Source organism: Saccopteryx bilineata, chromosome 8, assembly GCF_036850765.1.
Source record: "Saccopteryx bilineata isolate mSacBil1 chromosome 8, mSacBil1_pri_phased_curated, whole genome shotgun sequence".
Lineage (NCBI taxonomy): Eukaryota > Metazoa > Chordata > Mammalia > Chiroptera > Emballonuridae > Saccopteryx > Saccopteryx bilineata.
In genome coordinates this window covers 26,168,801-26,192,001 of record NC_089497.1, presented here as the reverse complement: position 1 = coordinate 26,192,001, position 23,201 = coordinate 26,168,801, and the positions used below count along the sequence as shown (strand labels likewise).

General features: G+C 35.1%; 1 protein-coding gene across 2 annotated transcripts in view; it reads right to left on the bottom strand.

The window, feature by feature from the left end:
* EPHA6 (EPH receptor A6) overlaps window positions 1-23,201 on the bottom strand; it is a 903,626-nt gene that overhangs the window by 390,367 nt on the left and 490,058 nt on the right. For both annotated transcript variants that reach the window (XM_066240843.1, XM_066240844.1), the window contains one exon: window positions 16,779-16,903. In XM_066240843.1, coding sequence (XP_066096940.1) covers window positions 16,779-16,903 — 125 coding nt within the window. The remainder of the gene's footprint in view (window positions 1-16,778; window positions 16,904-23,201) is intronic.

Sequence of the window (23,201 nt, the reverse complement as noted above, 5' to 3'; positions counted from 1 at the left end):
ACACAGAAGAAAACATAGGTACTAAACTCATAGACCTTGGTTTCAAAGAGAACTTTATGAATTCGACTCCAAAGGCAAGGGAAGTGAAGGCAAAGATAAATGAATGGGACTACATCAGACTAAGAAACTTTTGCACAGCAATGAAACTGACAACAAAATAAACAGACAGCCGGTCCTGGCTGGTTGGCTCAGCGGTAGAGCGTTGGCCTGGCATGTGGGGGACCCGGGTTCGATTCCCAGCCAGGGCACACAGGAGAAGTGCCCATTTGCTTCTCCACCCCCTCCTCCTTCCTCTCTGTCTCTCTCTTCCCCTCCCGCAGCCAAGGCTCCATTGGAGCAAAGATGGCCTGGGCGCTGGGGATGGCTCCTTGGCCTCTGCCCCAGGCGCTGGAGTGGCTCTAGTCTCGGCAGAGCGACGCCCCAGAGGGGCAGAGCATAGCCCCCTGGTGGGCAGAGTGTCGCCCCTGGTGGGCGTGCCGGGTGGATCCCAGTCGGGTGCATGCGGGAGTCTGTCTGACTGTCTCTCCCCGTTTCTGGCTTCAGAAAAATACAAAAAAAAAAAAAAAAAAAAAAAAAAAAAGAAAGAAAAATAGACAGCCAACTAAATGGGAGATGATAGTTTCAAACAACAGCACAGATAAGGGCCTATATCCAAAATATACAAAGAACTCATAAAACTCAACAACAAACAAGCAAACAATCCAATTAAAAATGGGAAGAGGACATGAACAGACACTTCTCCTAGGAAGAAATACAAATGGCCAACAGATACATGAGAAGATGCTCATCTTCATTAGCTATTAGAGAAATGAAATAAAAACTACAATGAGATACCACCTCACACCTGTTAGATTAGCTATTATCAACAAGACAGGTAATAACAAGTGTTGGAAAGGCTGTGGAGAAAAAGGAACCCTCATCCACTGTTGGTGGGAATGTAAAGTAGTACAACCATTATGGAAGAAAGTATGGTGGTTCCTCACAAAATTAAAAGTAGAACTACCATATGAGCCGCAATCCCTTTACTGGGAATATACCCCCATAACTCAAAAACACTGGTACATAAAGACACATGCAGCCCCATTTTCATTGCAGCATTGTTCACAGTGGCCAAGACATGGAAACAACCAAAAAGCCCGTCAATAGACGACTGGATAAAGAAGATGTGGCACATATATACTATGGAATACTACTCAGCCATAAGAAATGATGACATCGGATCATTTACAACAACATGGATGGACCTTGATAACATTATACTGAGTGAAATAAGTAAATCAGAAAAAACTAAGAACTATATGATTCCATACAGGTGGGACATAAAAATGAGATTCAGGGACATGGATAAGAGTGTGGTGGTTACCAGGGGTGGGGAGGGTAAAGGAGGGGGTAGGGGGAGAGGAAGGGCACAAAGAAAACCAGATAGAAGGTGACGGAAGACTATATGACTTTGGGTGATGGGAATGCAACATAATCAAATGTCAAAATAACCTGGAGATGTTTTCTCTAAACCTATGTACCCTGATTGATTAATGTCACCCCATTAAAATTAATAAAAGAATATAATAGGGGAAAAACGTAATTAAGAACTATATTTTATTTTTTACAACAAGCTATATAATACTAAATTTATAAAATTAGATTTATCATAAAACAGTACTTACATAAGAAAATGCAAATACTATAAAAAATAAAGTCTACTGAATAAATCAGCAGCCAATTTTAACCAATATTTTAGAAGGCAGAATGTAGGTATATAATTGAATTTCAATTGATTTAAATAATTTCTTTAAAGGGGCTTAATATGTTGCAGACAATTTGTTACTGATCTAATTTAACAAAGAGATATAAATCAGAGACCTTATGTGAACGTGTTTGAAATGTCCATTTTATGATCTGATGCAAAAAACCCTTAAATAAATATATTATAAGCCCCAGATCTCATTCAATTCAAAGAGCACTTTTTTAATAAGTTCCTCTAATAATACCAAGAAAAATTCTTTCTGTCAACAGACTTTCAAAACAAATACTTTATTTTTTTAAATGACCTTAGTTACTACACAATATTAACTTTTAACTAATTTCATAGACATAGAAAATATACAGACCATGTATCATAGAAAATGTATACTTGAAACCTATATAATCTTATTAACCCATATCACTCCAATAAATTTATTTTAAAAATATAAAATCAGGTGTTGACCATTATACAGAACAAGTTTATGTTTGTTTTGGCCCTTTCAAAAATCACTTCCTAACCTCAACATGTGTTACAGCCTGGGATAATGTGTACCCTTTTATACAGTTTGTCTTCATTTTAAATTTTGCCTTCAGCTATATTTTCTTCAGAAAATTTTATGAGCTTCATGGCGTTAAAAGAATAGATATGACAGAATTACAAATAGATAAGACAGAATTACAAAACAACACTCACATCTGGAGACTAATTAATATTGGATGACACTCATCCACTAATGTTAAGAGAAATACAATGTGATAAATGAAAAACAAAAGGGTTGATAAATGAAGATGCTCAAACCAAGTTCACTTGCTTCAGATTACAAATAGCTACTCCTATTTTTTTTTCCTGTAATTTTTCAACAGCAGCAACATCATCATACATTGTTTGCTTCATGTTATGAACATCGGTGTCTTTGCATGGCAAACAGTGTTAACTGAAAAGAATTCTAAGTTACCATTTTAGAGCAAAGTGACCCGTATTGTTCTGTTTTTCCCAGAGTGACCCATCTGTTCTGAGACAAAGACAATAAGGAGATGCTCTTCAGGCCATTTTAATATGCCAAACAAAAACTTAAAAATCCTCTCTAAATAATTGAAGGCAACCATTAGCAGTACAGCCAACCAGTCTCTTAATGGAAAGGTCATGACAGAAAATAGGCATGGAAATTCTCTGAAAAGTCCAAGGAACATTTGGTGGTTTATAATTGATTTTTCTGGGCAGATTTCCTTTTTTTCAAATGGTAATTATATCAGTGTCATTATTAATGGCTGTTATGAGGGGCCTTGCTTTACTCTCCAAAGCAAAAAATTATATTGGTCAGAAAGCCTTATAATTATTTCTACTTATTTGAAGCAGAATACAGACTTAGTTTTTCCCTCTCAGTTGAGAATCTTAGACACTTAAGCCTTCCCTTAAGGAACCAGGAAACAGTATCCGCCGGGAAATGAAGCCTTGTACCTATCACTTACTATGCGGGCATAAGCTAAAAGAGTTTTGCTGCTATAGTTTAACTCCCAAACCACCTTGATAATAATTATTTTTTTTCAAAATTTGAAAAGTCTGATGTATTTCCTGAGGATGTTAAGTATCTTTTTATATTTCTTTTCTGAAAGAAACTTCTTTTTAAAGAGGTACTTTTTAACAATTAAAAAAGATGAGCCAAATAGCTGAATGCAGAGGATTGGCTGAAAAAGGAAAATGCCTCAGTGTTTGGCAATGCATTTATTAAAGTATTTTTTGAATATATTAGGTAATGCAAATCCAGATACAAATTTCTTGGCAAATAGCCTCTCTCTTTTTTTTTTTTTTTCTGTATTTTTCTGAAGTGAGAAGTGGGGAGGCAGAGAGACAGACTCTGAATACACTGACTGGGATCTACCCGGCATGTCCACCAGGGGGCGATGCTCTGCCCATCTGGGGCATTGCTTGTTGCAACTGGAGCCATTCTAGTGCCTAAGGTGGAGGCCAAGGAGCTGCTGTCCTCAGCGCCCAGGTCAACCTTGCTCCAGTGGAGCCTTGGCTGCGGGAGGGGAATAGAGATATAGAAAGGAGAAGGGAAGGGGTGGAGAAGCAGATGGGCACTTGTGTGCCCTGGCCAGGAATTGAACCTGGGACTTCCATATGCCAGACCGATGCTCTACCACTGAGCCAACTGGCCAGGGAGGCAAACAACCCCCCTTGATTTTATTTTCCACATGCACACAAGCACACACGCACACATGCAGAAATTCATACCTATTTTTTGGTGAAATTTTCCATACAATAAGGTGATCTATTCATCTTCCAGTGAGTGACTTCTTATACAACTATGTGGCACAAAAGGACTTGTTTTTGATACTTTAATATTGATTTGGAAAAAGTTCAAATATTTTATTTTTTAATGACCTTAATTATTTATGCACTATTAAATATTAACTACTCTCCTATATATCTTTACTATCTAGAAGTGATTAGATAGGGAGACAAGATGACTAGTGTTTCCAAAGTTAGCTTTATCCTTTGTAACACTAAAGAATTGTATTTTCATGGGAGCTGGTTTACTTTAACTATAAATTTTTTTAAGTGAGAGGAGGGGAGACAGTGAGACAGACTCCTGCATGTGCCCAGACTGGAATCCACCAGGCAAGTCCTACCTAGGGCTAATGCTTGAATCAATAGAACTATCCTCAGCACCCAGGGCCGATGCTGCACCCACTGGCTGCCAGAGGGGAAGAAAGAGAGAAGGGTGGGGGGAGAAGCAGATGGTTGCTTTTCCTGTGTGCACTGAAAGGAGAGGGAGAAGGGGGGAGAAGCAGATGGGCTCTTCTCCTATGTGCCCTGGCCAGGAATTGAACCCGGGACTTCCACACGCCGGGCTGCCACTCTACCACTGAGCCAACCAGCCAGGGCCTATTTTTACAAAACCATAGGCATTTCAGAATAGGTATATAGCATTTCTTCATAGATAGTTTTTCTGTTGAAGTCAAACTGAAGTACCACAGTTTTTTCCACGCACTGTGACATGGTTTCCACTTTATAAGATTGACCCGAATGAGCCTCACCCCTTCTAGTAATTACACTGTTACACAATTCCCTTCCTCATTATACCAGGGTTGATCTCTGTGACCAACAGAATATGATAGAAGTGATAGCAACTTCTAAGACTAGGTTCTAAAAGACACGGCCTTTTTGGTCCTAAACATGCATACTCTTAGATGTGATCAGGCCCCCATGATGAGTAGATGAAACTTCCTGCCAATAGTCATGTGAGTGAGCTTGAAATAAGATTCCCCAGCCTCAGTGGAGCTTTTAGCTGACTGTAGCCCACAACAGCTCAACTGCAATCCCATGGGAGACCGTAAACCAGAATCACACAGCTGAGCCACCCCTGGATTCCTGTCTCTCACCTACTTTGTGAGATAATACATATTCATTTTTAAAAGCTGTTAAATTTGGAGGTAACTCAGTATGCAGCAATGAAAAACTAATGCAATGAATCTGTAGATTAGTGTCTTTTCCTATAAGGTTAGTTTATTGAATAACATTTTCCAAATGGTGGTACTTTCTAAGAAGAGGCAATATAGAATATTAGAACTGTCCTTGCATTCGAGACGCTTATATTGAGATCTTGGCCATATCAGAGAAGCCGCAAATATTCTGAGTCTAGTTGCCTAATAAATATCACAGAGTTAAATTGTTCTAATGACCATTTCTATATTTAAATTCTAGAATTCCAAGAGGATCTTCCCGTTTTCAGTTTGGGAAGCTCTTTGTAAATAAATATGGTTATTATTTACCACTGTACTGCTTTCCCCCCCCATAAATCTCTATTTTGTGAACGACTAGTTAGAAAGAGAAGACTGCTATTGCAAAGATAGTAGAAGAAAGGGAATGTTTGGCTATTGTATAACCTCTGTATAATCAACTTTGCCTTTTAAGAAGCATGAAATAATTCAAAGAGGAAACAAGAACTGTGAAGGAAGAAATGGAAAGGTGGGAACATTAGAGTAATTTACCCCAACTAATAAAATAATAAAACCTGCCAAAATAAGGAGAACATTGTGCTTCATGTAGTCTTCTCATATATAAACAACTTGTCCTCAATAGAGGAGTGAGAATTCTATATCAAAGAAAATATTGCCTGTGTTATCATAACATATCTAATATGCACTTAGAAAGTCCAATAAAAATGAAATTATTTTATAATGTTATGACCATAATGTTGAACATTTATATATAATCTGTATCTTAAGGTAAAATGTTCTGGTTTATAAAATATGAAATTCATATTTTAATAAATCAATTGTGATTTCTAAATTAGATGATCACATATATTAAAACTTATTCAGTGATAATAAAATAATATTATGAGATAGTATCAATTGGTTACTATTCATCTAGATGGTATTTTTAATTGTAGGAACTAATTCTGTTCTATAGTTTATATATTAGTTACTATATTTATACCTGTTTAATTTATTACTGTATCATCTATAAAACAAAATAATCTTTTTGAGGCTAATGCTTGTGGTTTGGGTAAAATGCCATTTTGTTTTGCTAACAAGAATTTATATTTATTTATTTGTTTATTTATTTTAATTTATTCATTTTAGCCAGAAAGGAAGAGAAAGAGAGACACAGAGACAGGAACATCAATCTGTTCCTGTATGTGCCTTGACTGAGGATCAAACCAGCAACTGCTGTACTTTGTGTTGATGCTCTAAGCAACTGAACTATTCAGCCAGGGCTGATTAGCAAAAATTTAGAGGACCTTCACTGTTGGGACTGGAGCCATATTAAAACCAAAACTCATATCAATGTTTAAATTAATTTTGATTTTAGTAGGTTTTATATATATATATGAATGCTTACTCTTTTCAAGCTGTAAATGAAATGATTTACATTTAAATGTCTTTTTAAAATTTATTCCTCATAGTAGTTTATGCAGTTGTTATCATTTCTTTCCTACCAGTTGAACAAAATAAGACTACAATTAGTTGTCAGGCATCCAAATAGTGTTAAAGCCTCAATTCTAACCCTAGTCTGTCAGAACCCACTAATGACTTGATAGATGTTGATTCCTTGATTTGCAAGGAGCTGAAAAGGAGTTTTAAAATGATGTACTAAGATCATTTTCAATTTTGTTGATAAAATTGAAGCAAAGAAGTTGAAAAGTTTGTCTATGATCCATAACTAGTTAGAGACAGAGATGACAGTAGAACTATCAGTTTTATTTTTATTGTTTTATGATTGTAAATTATAGTACTTTTTTCTTATGTGTAAAATATTGAACAGACTAATGAGCCACCAAAAAATTAAATAAGAAACAGAAGACAAATGAAATAACCAATAGTCTAGTCATTTTTAATAAGGTGACCAAACATCCTCCTTTAGGGAGGACAGTCCTTCTTTTGTGAGTTACTTTGTCCCTCCAAAAGTGTCCTCCTACATGTCCTCCTTTTTGATATTGGAAGACTAATCTGTAAATGTCTGTATTCGATCGATGCGGAGTCAATCCATTGCGCGTGGTGTGATGTATTTGTATCTAAAATGAGTACCTTTTTCTTACAATTATTATTAAAATTAACAGGCATGTAAGCAAATTACAATATGAAATATTACAAATGTTTTTACTATACATTTATCATATTATATTGTATCACTGTTGCAATAAATAAAATGTTTCTTTTATTTATGATACTGTTTTCTTCAATTTATTTTTGTCCTCCTTTTCATTGTAAAAAAGTTGGTCGCCTTACTTCAATGTTCCATCAATATCTAAGTATATTTTTATTTCAGTTTCTTGTTAGTTGGAAGTTAAAGTTGGTAATCATGAAGTAGGTAGGTGTCCCTTAATTAGCTAGTAGCTAATTAACTTGCCTCAACATGAGTTAATACAGGTAGAGTGTACTCAGAAAATGCCAGTATTATTTTTTTCATAGTCAAATTTAAGTACCAACATCAAGACTTTGTTCTCTACCTTCATTCAAAACTGCAAAAGTAGTGTCAAGAATTAGAAATGTGCGAACATTTTAGCTTCCAACTCAGTTTTATTTTTCTAAATTTTTCAACAAAATCAAATCTTGGCTTTGCAGTAAGTAAGGGTTCTATTAACCCAAAAAAAGATAGGTTTCCTAATTTTGGATATACTACTCATCTTGGCTGTTAGACTTCCCCTATGGTTTTAAAAGAAATCTGCATATCAAGTCAGGCAGCTGAGGCATAGAGCAGCTCACATATTTCTTCAGGGAAATTTTTACTAAAAGACTGGCTTTTCTTTATAATATTATAATATGAAATCTATAGAGCATAATAAAATCTGTGCTTAAAAACAGTTTAAAAACACATACACACCTTTCACAAATGCATTTATTGGAATGAACTATTTCCAAAAAGAAAACCCCACCAAATTCCCGATTGGCTACCGAGAAATGTTGCTACTCTGCCATACTGCCTATATGGTCCACATTTCCTTTATTAGTATTTCTTAGTAAATCTCTGAAAAAAATGGAGCCAACCAATCCAGTCTGTAAACAGCCACTTCATCATTTATTGGAAAAAATAACTTTACATGATTTTTCAAACACTCACAGGTGTAAAAATTCTCAGAAGAAATAAATGCATCTTCACTCAATTTATAGGTCTTCTTAAGTGCCAGATGAAAGAGAATAGAGTAGTAAAAAAGGGTAACAGTAGAGTATCAGAAGAGGAAAAAATAAATTCATGAATTGCCAATTATGTTTGTACTTCTAGTCTCAAAAGGCAATGGTCTAAAATAGGCAAAAATGTGGTTGTGTTTGAAACTGCATTTGAAATGAGCAAATCTTACATTTCTCCCTGGGGAGTAGGACTCAGTTAACACTTTAATGATGCAAGTGATCAAGAAAAAACTTGCTAAGGGTTAGAAAACATAATCTAGTGGCAGCTTTTAGCTTAAAATTTATATGAGAAAATCTGACAAGATTTACTTACAGGGATTATATAGTAGTATTCAGTCTGTCATCATTTTAAATAGAAAGTTAGGTGTCTGAGATGTATACTTGGCTTTCAAAAATAGTAACATCATATTCACATTTTCTATTAATGGAAGAATAGTTCTTTGAAGGCTGACTGAATGTGGTCTGAATTCATGACAATGTAACATTTGAGGACTTGTTGCCTGTCTGCTAGATTTTTGTTTCTTTGATTTTCACCAAAATAGATCAGAAATTTAGATCAAGTTTGAATCGGTGTCCTTGTTACTCCCCAGAAGAAATTTTCTGAAGGAATGAAAATATAATAAAAAAATAACTGCATACCCCTTGACTACACTGATTCTTGGTGGGCATTATTCCAGATACGTTACATAAAACAGTTTCTTGTATTCCTTCCTACCACCTCCCTCTACTTACAGGGATGTTGTGATCTTCTGATAATTTGATACTGTGACTTCTACAACCTTGTACTCTAAGCCATATGTTACAGTGTATTATTTTTTACCTCCAAACAATCATTTTAAGAAGCAAAAATTGATGTAATTAATCATTAAAAATAAAACTATTTTTCTCTTTTCTTAGAAATGCAAAACTTGGTTATATTTCCAGATTGTTTAAAAAATGAAATTACTCTTTCATGTTTAGGTTTTCATATGTTTTCTATAATATTTTTATATTTCCTATTTTCATTAGAAACATCAAATCTATCATTCTAAGATGATTTAAAATGAGGTTGTGCATAGGAAATATACAAATGCTACGTGATTTTATATAAAAGACTGGCATCTGAGGGTTTTGTTATCTGAGGGGGTTCCTGGAACCAATCCCTTTAGGATCCTGAGGGACGACTGTACAGCCAATGAAAATGAGGACTGCATAGTGACAATTTTACAAGAAAGGATGTTTTGCTTTCTTCAGTTAATTGATTCTACAATAAGTGCTTTATATATTTTTAATCAAATAAAGATGCAGATTTATTGATGACATGTCTTTAAAAAAATGACTAATACCTTTGATTTTTTTATCTGGGGAAAACTATCTTGAGAAAGTAAAATAAAACGGAAACAAAGGAAGAAAGAGACTTATCGTGCAAGGTTTGATATTGAGAAGTACGTGACTTTCACAAAGAACACGCAGAAGAGGTTACTTTCAATCATCCCCGAGGGATGGACATATTTCCCATAATGAAAAGCTTCCCATGTATCATCTCCTTACTGTTTTAAACAATACACTGTTCTCATGACATGAAATTATATATTTTTATATTAAACTCATAGATATTCTTTAATTGATGGACTAGGTGAAACAATAGCAGGTTATGTCAGTACTAATATATATATATATATTTTTGACCATCTGGATATAAGAATGCTTTCTTTCTAATGATGAATTTTAGTGAACAAAATCTAAAAACTGCTGACTGCAATGAAAATTAACAAGAGAACTTTAAGAAAAAGACTACCAGTCACAGTGTCTTTAAATACTGGATATAAGAATAATGAAGTGTTATGGGGCATTCATGTTTCAAAATGAGCTACCAGCTTAGTAATTAGTGGAGCTGTACAACACCCTGGTGAGACAGGTATGTTTTATTGCTGATATTTTACAGACACAAAATGGGCATTAGAGAGGAATGAAGTGTTTGGCCTCAGGGAACCTAGAAACTCAGCATCAGCAGAAAGCACTGACTTTTCTGAGAAGTCCATTGTGATGGAAGTACAAGGCCAGTGTTAACCAGCACTTGATTGGCTGAGTGATTTTGGCAAAGTTACTTAACTTCCTTAGTTTCCTCATCTGTAAAATGGAAGAATAATAGTATTTATCTCAAAGGGTTATTAGGATCGAATTATTTAATCAATGTGAAACACTTTAAAAAGTAATTGGTGTATAATTGACCAACTGTTGTCTGTGAATTACTAGCTATGTGTCTTTCTGAGCACTGGGGGATATGAAAGTGGACAAATGCAATCTTTCATTCTTGTTATTAGCAGAACATTCTACAAGCTGATGGGTATCTGTGTAGTGTCTTTTTTATGAACAGGTGAAAATAGAGAGTCCTGGAGGTTTTTTTCTTTCTTCTTTATAATTTATAGGGAAGGGGTCGGGAACACTTTTGGCTGAGAGAGCCATGAACTGCACATATTTTAAAATGTAATTACGTGAGAGCCATACATTATGTTTAACACTAACTAAAAGTAAATGTGTGCATTTTATGTAAGACTAACACTTTTAAAGTACAAGAAGTCTCTGAATTCTTTTTAATAATGTTGTTATGCTGTTGCTAACCAATAATGAATAAAGTACTTCTTTTTTTTTTTTAATGAATTTTTATTAATGGTAATGGGATGACATTAATAAATCAGGGTACATATATTCAAAGAAAACATGTCTAGGTTATTTTGTCATCAAATTATGTTGCAAACCCCTCGCCCAAAGTCAGATTGTCCTCCGTCACCCTCTATCTAGTTCTCTGTGCCCCTCCCCCTCCCCCTAACTCTCTCCCTCCCTCCCTCCCATGTCCTCCCTCCCCCCCCCCACCCTTGGTAACCACCACACTCTTGTCCATGTCTCTGAGTCTCATTTTTATGTTCCACCAATGTATGGAATCATGTAGTTCTTGTTTTTTTCTGATTTGCTTATTTCACTCCTTATAATGTTATCAAGATCCCACCATTTTGCTGTAAATGATCTGATGTCATCATTTCTTATGGCTGAGTAGTATTCCATAGTGTATATGTGCCACATCTTCTTTATCCAGTCTTCTATTGAAGGGCTTTTTGGTTGTTTCCATGTCTTGGCCACTGTGAACAGTGCTGCAATGAACATGGGGCTACATGTGTCTTCACGTATCAATGTTTCTGAGGTTTTGGGGTATATACCCAGTAGAGGGATTGCTGGGTCATAAGGTAGTTCTTACCATTAATGCAACTTCTGGAGCTCCATGGTTTTGCTGATGGCTTTGTAGTCTGGTTGATACGTGGTGAGGTTAAGCCTCATGCAGGCGTTGAGACTTCCATCAGTTAAACTTGATCATAGGTTGGTCTTAACGTTCTTTAGATGTGAGAAAGACTGCTCACATGCATACGTAGAGCCAAACATTGTCAGTACAGCAATACTCAAACGCTGCAGCATGTGGTATGTGATGGGAAGCCCGTTCCAAGTTTTGACAATCAGCTGGTTCGCGGGTTGAAGTGTTTTCATTTCTCCCCACTTGTATTTCCTCGCCAGCTCTGCTTGCTGTCATGCAAGTCTTTCCAAATCTTCATTCAGTGACTTGAACTTATTCATCACATGTCTGAGGCCTTCAGGTCAGCAGCTTGTAGCTCAAAATCTCTGACAGAGACACTGGGGATGTAACTCAGGTCAGCGTTGTCCACTGCGCACTCGTGTGGATGAGTGAACTTAAAAAGATGAGTGCGCTCACGAAATTCTCCAAAGCGCGCTTTGAATGACTGCAGGAGATTAGATGTGAAGCCTGCTAGCTGCTGGAGATCAAGATGTTGAGCAAGGTCACTTGCTGTGCATCTTTAAACTCTCCTAGTTATTCAAAGTGTAGTAAATGACCTGTTTCAACCTGTTTCAATGTCTGCAATGAAGAGTTCCAGCTTGTTTTCAAATGCAAACACTGCTTGTTGAAGGGATAAGGCTGTATTTCCAATGCCTTGCATTTTCACATTGAGCTGGTTCAGATGTTCAGTCATGTCCACGAGGTAGAACTTCAGGAGCCACTCATTGTTAGCGACCTTGAGGCTCAAGCCAGAGACTAAGGGGTCATGTTTATGACCCACGCTCAAGCCAGCGATCACACACTCAAGCTTGTGAGCCCTTGTTCAAGCCATTGGGCTTGGGATTTTGAACCTGGGTCCTCTGCATCCCAGTCCGATGCTTTATCCACTGTGCCACTGCCAGGTCAGGCTGCTGGACATTTTCTTAATCATTTGTTTGTAAATTCCTGACTCAGGATCTGCTTTTGGGTAACTGGTCTAAGATAACTACCAAAGTTATTTCGGGTCCATTCATTCATCCATCCCTCATATTTGCCTGTAGTGCTACCTCCTTCTCTCTTCCTTGCCTCACCTCCATTCTGCATCCACTCTACCCTAATAAGCAATACTCAAAAGAGCATGTGGTATACACCCTACTGCACTCTCTAATTCTCTATACTCATATAATCATACACAAATATGCCAATATGGAGGAATATTTGTGTTCTCCAAATGGGATCATTTGTATATAATATACAGGCTGGGGCAAAAGTAGGTATATAGTTGTTCACAGCAGAATTATACATTAATAAATAATAATACGAGAATAAACTCTGTTTTTGCACACTCACAGCTGTAAACCTACTTTTATCCCACCTGTCCACTTACGTTTTGCTTTTCTCACTGAACAATACTTCATTTCCTAATAAAAAAGGAAATTATTTTTAACTGAGTGCTGTTGTAATTTGCCCTAGTTATAAGTTTTATAAAAATATTTTCTTGCAAGGAGAAACCATGTTATAAATGCAGATTATGTAAATTTCATAGTTAGAATCTGAAACCGTAGCTGAAAAAAATTATTTTTTTATTGGTGGGGGTTTTGTTGCCTTTTTACTCAATAAATCACAAAATATCATAGTCTGGATGGACCTTAAACATCATATATTCTCATCTTTTATTAACAAATGAGGAAACTGAAGTCTAAAGACATGAACTGATTTGCTCATATTCACAGTTCTTTGGTGGTAGAGACAGAATTCAAGTGCACAACTGTCCATTCTTTTTTTATTTTTCTTTCTCAATCAGTTTCACTGTTCTCCCTAAGACATCCCTCCTGGAGCCTCTTGGATCTGATTGATCTATTCTAGACCGGCTGCTCGCTCTGATCCAGAGCTGCTAGCAAGGAACTTCCCTCCTTAGTCGTCCTGGAATCCTGGTTGCCTCTTGTTGACTCTCACACCCCCACTGGCATCCTAAGGCTCTCTGTCTCACCTCTGTGGAACCCGAGACTCTCGTTTCTGAGCCTTCCTGGGCTTCTGTGAGCACATCAGTTGCTTCTGGTCCTCTTCCTTCATCCCCTGTGGGCATTTCATTCCTCAACCCCCTTCTCTTAGCAAATTCATTTGCTTTCTGTCTTCAAGTCCGGTGTTGCTTGAGTTACAGATATCTCCTAGACTATGAGGCCATAGTCTGCATCTCTGGATTTTTGCTTTTTTAGTTATTTGCAAGGAGGTATTTTGAGAAAACTGTCTCTGCTAGCTTAGAACCAAAAGTCTCCAATTTTGATGAGACTATGATGAAATACTTTCTTGGCCAATGAAAATACATTGACAATGATTATTTTATTCAAACTAAGGAAGGGGGGAGGAACACATAACCCAGCCCCAAATCCTAAACATGAGTTTTATTCTATAAATGTCTTTTTTTTTTTATTGAATTTCTTTGGGGTAAAATTGGTTGATAAAATTATGCAGGTTTTAGGTGTACCATTCCATAAATACGTCATCGGTACACTGCGTCGTGTGTTCACCACCCCAAGTCGCGTCTCCCAGCATCACCACTGACCCCCTTTACCCATTTCTGCCTCACGCGATTTCCTTGTCCTTCCAGCAGGTACCACGCTGTTGTCTGTATCTATATTATTCCTTTTCTTTGCTTAATCCCTTCACCTTTTTCACTCTACTCCCCACCCCCTCCCCCTCTGACAGCTGTCAGTCTGTTCTCTGTATCTACGAATCTGTTTCTGCTTTGTTTGTTAGCCTATACATTATGTATTCATGTAGAAAATTATTTTTCTTTAATTTGTATTCAATTCCCATGCTATTGCTTTCTAATCTTACATTTTATTATGTACTAATATTTTCCTAATGCTCTCTCTCTCTTTTTTTTTTTTCTGAAGCTGGAAACGGGGAGAGACAGTCAGACAGACTCCCGCATGCGCCCAACCGGGATCCACCCGGCGCGCCCACCAGGGGCGATGCTCTGCCCACCAGGGGAGGATGCTCTGCCCCTCCGGGGGGGGGGGGTCGCTCTGCTGTGACCAGAGCCACTCTAGCGCCTGGGGCAGAGGCCAAGGAGCCATCCCCAGCGCCTGGGCCATCCCTGCTCCAATGGAGCCCCGGCTGCGGGAGAGGAAGAGAGAGACAGAGAGGAAGGAGAGGGGGGCGGGGGTGGAGAAGCAAATGGGCGCCTCTCCCATGTGCCCTGGCCGGGAATCGAACCTGGGTCTCCTGCACGCCAGGCTGACACTCTACCGCTGAGCCAACCGGCCAGGGCCCCTAATGCTCTCTTAAATAGTATTTAATACTAATTTAGTGTGCTTTTAATCTTCAGGTCTGTTTATCATTAACTTTTAAAACCTAGCAGAAGGGTAGATATCTTCATTTCCATTTTGTAAATGTAAAGTCTGAGACATAGGGAGATTAACTGACGTTTTCCTGGCCATAAACATTTCAAGAGTCAGAGACAGAACTTGAATTAGAAACCTTTGACTTCCAACTTCATGTTCAATCCATTAACATTAGATCATTGACATTTTCTTACAAAATAAACTCCTTCAAAATATTATTTATTCCATAGTTAAGACATAAATATAATGTCAATTGCCATCTTTGATATCTTGTCAATTTCTAAAATTTTGATTGCATGAATGTGATTCCCTTTTTATAGCATCTATATAATTTGTCATGAATTGTAAATACTGTGGATTATCTTCATCTTCAAACTTGATGTAGAAATGACTATAAATTAAGAGTGATTTGCTGTGTATGAAGTATAACCTTGATAAAACATTCTGAAAGTTATTTATATGTGTGTGTGACTGTTATTTAAATAATCATTATGTGTGACACATAATGATCTATTAGAGAACAGAATATATGTATATTCTTGTGACAGCAAGCTACAGGTTGTAACATTTGAAAGGATAGCCCAACAAGATTTCTAAACACAACCTGCTTGGCTAATGTGCAGAATCTACAATACAATCCAATTTAAACTCTGTAAATTTCTCCTTTCTTTGACTATGAATTTATCCATGTGAATTAATGATAATGACAGTTTTCATTGATGACATAATGCTGGAATTACTGCTGTCAAATGGATACAGCCATGCTACTGAGTTACCTCTCTACTTTCCAAACTTACATTTGCTCAGAAGCAATGGAATGGAAAAAGGTTTCTGTTTCTCTTCTGGCCCTTTATTTCTTCAGAGGATACAATTTTATTTATACTGTTTCTTTGCTTCTATCAATAGTAAGTTAGAGAAATGTAAGAAGTTCTTTTATATTATAGTATACCATTGACTATTATGCATAATTATTGCATTTAATTTTTAAATTTAATGTTTCCTTTATTAATATTCCAGAGTAGTATTAGTACAATGAGACTGTCAAAACTGACCATGTGTCTGCTGTAATATCTACAGCAACACTCATAATGGTGAGGGATAGGGGAGGGGAGCATAAAGAAAGTGTGAATCAATAAAGGTAAGTATTCATGAAAGTACAGTACTTGAGAACAATTTTAAATGACAAAAGTGGAAATTAAGGTTACCAGTTGATTAACCAGATTTATCTTGCTAGCTTCTTATGAAATAAAACAGCTAACCGGAATATAAAGAAAAAATTTAAATGATCAGCTACTTTCATTTATCTTTTAAATCATCCTTTCTAAATTAAAATGCACTATAACTTTAAATTCATTGGCAAAAAATATGACCTACAGAAACTCTATTCAGATTATAATAATTCCATTTTACCATTTCTACCCAAGTGAATTTAGAAACAAAGTTATGTCAATAAAACTATAGTTGCAGAAGTTACTACTTCTTACTATATTGTAAAACTCCCTAAAGTAAGTCATGACAGAAACAGCTTGTATATTCTACTTTAATCTGACATAAAACATGAATTAATTAAGAAATTATAGGCACAATTATAAATTAGAGAGTAGTCAGAGACATAGTAGCTTATATGGTTAGGCCAAAGAAGAACAGATTTTAAAGTAAGGTAGTATAATATAATAACATGTTCAGTCCATACATATATGCCCATATATGTATATGTAACTTTTTAGGAAGCTTCAAATAAGACCTACTTTCTCATAGTACTTGATCTCGTAGTCCAGTATGGCTCCACTGGGAAAAGCAGGTGTTTGCCATGATAGGGCAATGCTATTTTGGGATGCCCAGTCCTTTCTTACCATACCTATCAGGGAAGGTACTGAAATGGAAAAAACAGAAACAAAAACAAAAACTAAGATTAATTGGCAAGAATCATATTCCATAACTCTTTCTTTAATATAAATATTTTCAAGAAAACCACATAATTTTGCTGAGGAGGACATCAAGTATAGATATCAGATTAACAAGGTAGCCTTGGGATCTATTCTATTTAATCTAAGTAAACTATTAAAATATATTTACTAATACTACTAGAGAACATAGGGAAATTTCATATAGTCTAAGAATAAGGGCCAGAACTCATCATCTTTGGTTATTTTAGAGGAGGACATTTTTATTTAAACTGGCTTAGATTTTGACATGAAGTATGATACAGTTAGCTCCTATATTTTATCAAATCTAAATTTTCTATAGAAAAATCCTCTGCAAATACAAGATCATTTATAGGCTTTTCTTTTTCTTTGAGACTTAGGACTTTATAAATTATGGTCCTAGCACTTTATATATGTTCATATCACAAATTTCTTAGTAATAGTAAATTATTGCTTATCAATGTGAGAATTATTTCTTTTGCATAGTTTCTGTTGCATTTAAATAAAATTGAAATATTTGACTTTTGAAGTTTATTTTCAGAATTGTGTATTTTTTCTATAAAATATTGTCTTATCAGTTTAATTTTAGCCTAAATATCGTGTTAAACTTCCAAATATTACTAAAAATGTGTATTTTATGAATTCATTTCCATAACAAAATATTTTTCATTTAAGTGTTCTAAATTTTTAAAAGTCATTTTTTATATAGACTTTAAAACTCACTCATAAAAAGAGTAATTCAAAGTAAACACACTGAGATACCATTTCTCAGCTATCAGTTTGGCAAAAAATCCAAAAATCTGACACCAGGCTCTCTGTTCAAAAGACTGGTGGAAAAGCACTTTGTAATGCATTGTTGGTAGAAATGCAAAATGATACAATTTTTGTAAAGGGAAATTCAACAATTTAAGGAAAATTATATATTCATTTATATTTTGGCTTTTTGGAATTTATCCCAAAGACACATTGCACAAATACAAAGTGACATACATATTTACAAGACTACTCACTGGGAATTAATTGTAAGAATTGGGAACAATCTAAATGTCCTTCCATATGGGACTGATTGGAAACTATGCTACATCACCAGAGAATTATAATGCTGTGAAAAGAAATTCAAACAACCTATAAATACTACAATGACGTTATTTCAGAGTACATTTTTAAATGAAAAAACTAAGGTGGAAAAATGTATAAAATGTAAGGAGAAACCTACAAATAAAAAAATAATAACAATGGTTACCCCCTAGGAGATGAGAGGAAATAGGATGGCCATTACAGGGTTAAAAGCTAAGCATCTCAGAATATACCTTCCTTGACAATTTATTTTGAAATTCTGTATTTTTTAAACATCAGAAAACAAAATTAGGAACCTGTATATTGAGTTGGAGGCATAGACTCCAAGAGGAACTACTTAAAGTGACTTTAAAACACATTAACAGGCCCTGGCCAGTTGGCTCAATTCCCGGGTTCAATTCCCGGCCAGGGCACACAGGAGAAGCACCCATCTGCTTCTCCACCCCTCCCCCTCTCTTTCCTCTCTGTCTCTCTCTTCCCCTCCCGCAGCCAAGGCTCCATTGGAGCAAAGATGGCCTGGACGCTGAGGATGGCTCTGTGGCCTCTGCCTCAGGCTCTAGAATGGTTCTGATTGCAGCAGAGCGAGGCCCCAAGATAGGCAGAGCATCGCCCCTGGTGGGCATGCCGGTGGATCCCGGTCCGGCGCATGCGGGAGTCTGTCTGACTGCCTCTCCGTTTCTGATTCGGAAAAATACAAAAACAACAACAACAGAACACCACATTAACAACATACATTTCAATGGGATATATTTTAAGGATCAAAAATTCTACAAAAATTCTTAAATTTTTTAAGTCATTGTATTGTTGATGGTAGTACTAGTGTTGTAATTCACAACCCATGTGTGTACATTTAGAGATAAGCAAATGAGTTATGTTGGTGTTATTGAGAATTAGGATTTTTCTTACCCCCTAGGGAGAAAGGAAATACAGATTTCCATTTAATAAAATATGCAAAACCTTACAGTAGTAAAGTCAAATTAAAATACCATTTATGAATTCATGATGTCTTTCTAATTCATTTTCAGTAATCCATTCAAATGTACCAATCACAGGTGAGAACAGTATTTGAAAAAATTTATTCTCTATGATTATGTTGAAAGAATTTTAAATATAATTTCTAAAGTACTGATTTTCTCATGAGACTCAAACTTGTCATTCTCACAAATTAAAAAAAATACTTTAGCTTTTAAGACTCAAAGGCATCATTCATATATTAAACAGCAAAGTTAATACTTGAATTTTTCTTAGAAATTTAATGTATATGGCTCACAAACATTAGGGGATATTTCAAAATGAATATGAAGCATTAAAAAAACATTTGATTTTTTTTATTAAACAAGAACATCAGAAAAGCAAATGACAAGTCAAAGAAAGTTGTTTGATTATTGAAATGGGAGATGCAAAGCCAACTTTTATTTCATTGGTGAAAATGCACTGTACAAAAGGTTGAAAGTACTGGAGTATCTGCATGTTCCCTGATCCCCTAATTTTTGTGAGCTGTGTATACTCATCATTTAAGGTCTTTGAGTTATAGTGTAATACTGTATTAAATGTTGTTTTATGAAAAACTTAAAGTTCTAAAGTGAATTATACAAGTTATAGTTAATTTATGTATATCAATTCATTATAATTTTTGCAAATGTTTTTCTTATTTGTGTACAATCTTATGCTTAATTTTCAGTTTAATATCAAATGTCATAAAACAATTATTTCCAGTGTATCGCATTTTGCCTCATAATTATTTAGCACTCAAGGTCAAATGATATAATCTTTGCAAAATATATAAGAAATTAAATTATTAGTGCAGCTTATTAGAATAATTATTAATTCAAATATAACTACTATATTTTCTATTTCCAATTCTCCAATGGTCAATGAATTGTATAGGCACATCACCTAAATTTTATGAATCTTCTCCTATAAGTCTATAAAATAGAAATAAAGAAATCTCTTCGTTAACCATGTAGATTATACATAGATTTCAGGGTCTGAGAACTATGTAAACTCTAAAAAATATGTTCAGTTTTGCACATTTCTTCATAGGTAAATATCCATATTTTTACATAGCTGAAATATATGCATAATTTAAATAATTCTATTTTTTAACCATATCTTGTAAACCCTAGTCCATATTTTGATATAGTCGCTATACATGTAATTATTACTTTAATGGTTAAAATATTCAATTAATGTTGATATTTTTATCAAGTCTTTTTTTTTTTTATTATTGGATGTTGAATTTTCTAATATTGTCCTGTTAGTGTTCTCATATTTTCTGGACAAATATTTTTATTTGTTTGATATTTTATAGATAAAATTGCTTTAACTAATTTGGATTTTCTGAGTAATACTATATATTAGTATATTTATATTAGTATATTTTCTAAAAAGAGCTGTATCAATACATACCAGGCACATATTTTAAATATTTATTGAATTAAAGCAGAGGATGTAGGAAATATTTATTGAATTAAAGCAGAGGTCAATATATACCCCCAAAGCTGCCTTTTCTACTTTAAAACAAGGACAACAGTATACCAAATTTCATTTTAAAACAGGCTTCAATATATAAAACCTCAAGAGTTTGTTTTGATTATATTTAAATTTGTTTTCTTAATTACCCAAGTTTCTGTCACATCTGAATTTGGCATACTGTGAAAGCAGAAAATACGTTTATACCTCCACATAAGAAAAACTAATTTTAGAATACAGAAAGACAACAATTGATTTTTTACCTATGATGCTAAAAAGTCAGAGAAGGAAAGAAATACGCAGGGAAATAATAGCTTCTGGAGTTTATCAGATTAGAGGCTCACTGAAGGGGTTGAAGACTTGAGCAATGTTTCCTGAGTAGAATTATGTATTCAGTATACTTTTCAGTAGAATTATATTTCTGATATACATCCATTTTTAAACCTTCAAAATTTTAGCTTTGACATTCAAAATAAATGATCGTTGAATAGATTATTCCATTTTTTTGAATATAGATTGATTTTGTTTATTTTTTTATTGAATTGACTGGAGTGACACTAGTTAATAAAATTACACAGGTTTCAGGTGTACAACTCTACAACACATCATCTGTACACTGTGTCATGTGTTCACAACCCCAATTCAAGTCTCTGTTCATAACCATTTAATTATTCCATTCTTTAAAATGGTTTCAAAGCAAACTTTTCTGATCACATATTCTGAATCTCAAATAGTTTACCAAAAACCCTATAATAAAAAGTGACAGAAAAGCATGTAGCAGAATTAGGTAACGAAAGAGATCTTATTCACATCTAGAGGAGCATTATTTTCTTTCATGTTTATGTGGACATACCAAAATAAATATTAAATTATTCTAATGATTTTGCTCCTAAGTAATCTATGGGATTGTCTCCATTCTAAAGATAAGGGAGGTAAAGCTCAGTGCCATCAGCAATAGTTTAGTGATGAGGTTGGAAGGGAAGCTTTGATATTAACTCAAAATGTCAAGAAAAAAAGTAGAAAATTAACAATTTTGTTTGATTTTTTTTCTTAAAATTGATTTTATTTAGTATTGTAATATGTACAAAATTAACATCTCTGTTCAAAACTAGAAGCAAAAAATAAGGTAACATCACAAATACCCTGTTTGCCTTTGAATCTATTTGTTATATTCTTAATATCAAATAACACACTGAAATCAGTTGGGCTTATTACAAATATGTCTTATTTTGAAATGTAATCAAGGTTTATCATATGGGTCATGAAATGGTGTCTTTTCCTAAAAACCAATTAAATGTTGCTAATATTCAGTCATCTACTGAGCACATGGGCATAGTATGGTTTATATATTGGGATATCTGTATGTATGTGCATGTGTGTTTGGGTAAGAAAGAGAGAAATCAAAGAGAGAGAAAATTAGAATACACTCTTATGCACATGTTTTTGTGACAATGAAAATATTCATAGTGAATATTAAGTAATAAAATCTAGTCTTAAGGTATACCTAAACCTTATAAGCCATTTAATACATTTTCAGCAAAGAGGAAATACCTCAACACATCCCTGATAGCTGATTATCCACTTCTTGATTCAGCAGTTGGAGTGTAGAGTATACTTCACAAAGCTCTTTATTATTCTTTTTTAAAAATGTCTGATTGTTAAAAAGTTCTCATATGAAATTATTGTTTTCATCTTGCAACTTCCACCTACTTCCTAGTTCGGAGCTTCAGCATAAAAAAAATCAACTTTTCCACTTTGCTCATCTATCATTATCTTTCTTCCCTCTCCTGTTTCTTCATTTTCTCTTTTAATTGAATTTCTTTGGGCAATCTTGGTTAATATAATTATATACGTTTCAGATGTACAATTCTAACTTTTTGTGTGTGTGTGAAAGAGACAGAAATACAGAGACAGAGAGAAAAGAAACATCAACATGTAGTTGCATCACTTTAGTTGTTCATTGATTGCTTTTCATATATGCCTTGACCTATAGGCTCCAGTCTATCCAGTGACTCCTTGCTGAAGCCAGTAACCTTGGGCTTCAAGCCAGTGACCTTTGGGCTCAAGCCAGAAGTCTTGGGATCATGTCTATGATCCCATGCTCAAGCCAGCTACCTGTGCTCAAGCTGGTTATCCTGCACTCAAGCCAGATGAGCCCAGGCTCAAGCTGGTGACTGTGGGGCTTGAACCTGGGACTTCAGCATCCCAGGTCGACACTATCCACTGTGCCACCACTGGTCAGGCCAGGTGTACCTTATATAACACACCATCTGTACATTGCATTATGTGTTCACCACCTCAAGTCATGTCTGTTGCCATCATGATTTATACTCCCTTTACCATCTTCTTCCTCTCCCTTATCCCTCTTGTAATCGCCACACTGTTGTCTGTGTCAAGAGCTTTATTTTCTTTGCTTAATCCTTTCACCTTTTAACCCAGTCCCCAACCTCCTTCCCCTCTGACAGCTTTCTGTCTGTCTTCTGTATCTATGAGTCTGTTTCTATTTTGTTAGTTTATTTTGTTCATTAGATTCCACATTGAAGATAATTCATATAATATTTGTCTTTTTCTGACAGGCTTATTTCACTTAGCATAATAATCTCAGGTCCCTCTATGCTGTTGTAAAAGGTAAGATTTTCTTCTTTGTTTACTGCTGAGTAGTACTTCATTGTTTAAATGTATCACAGCTTTTTTATC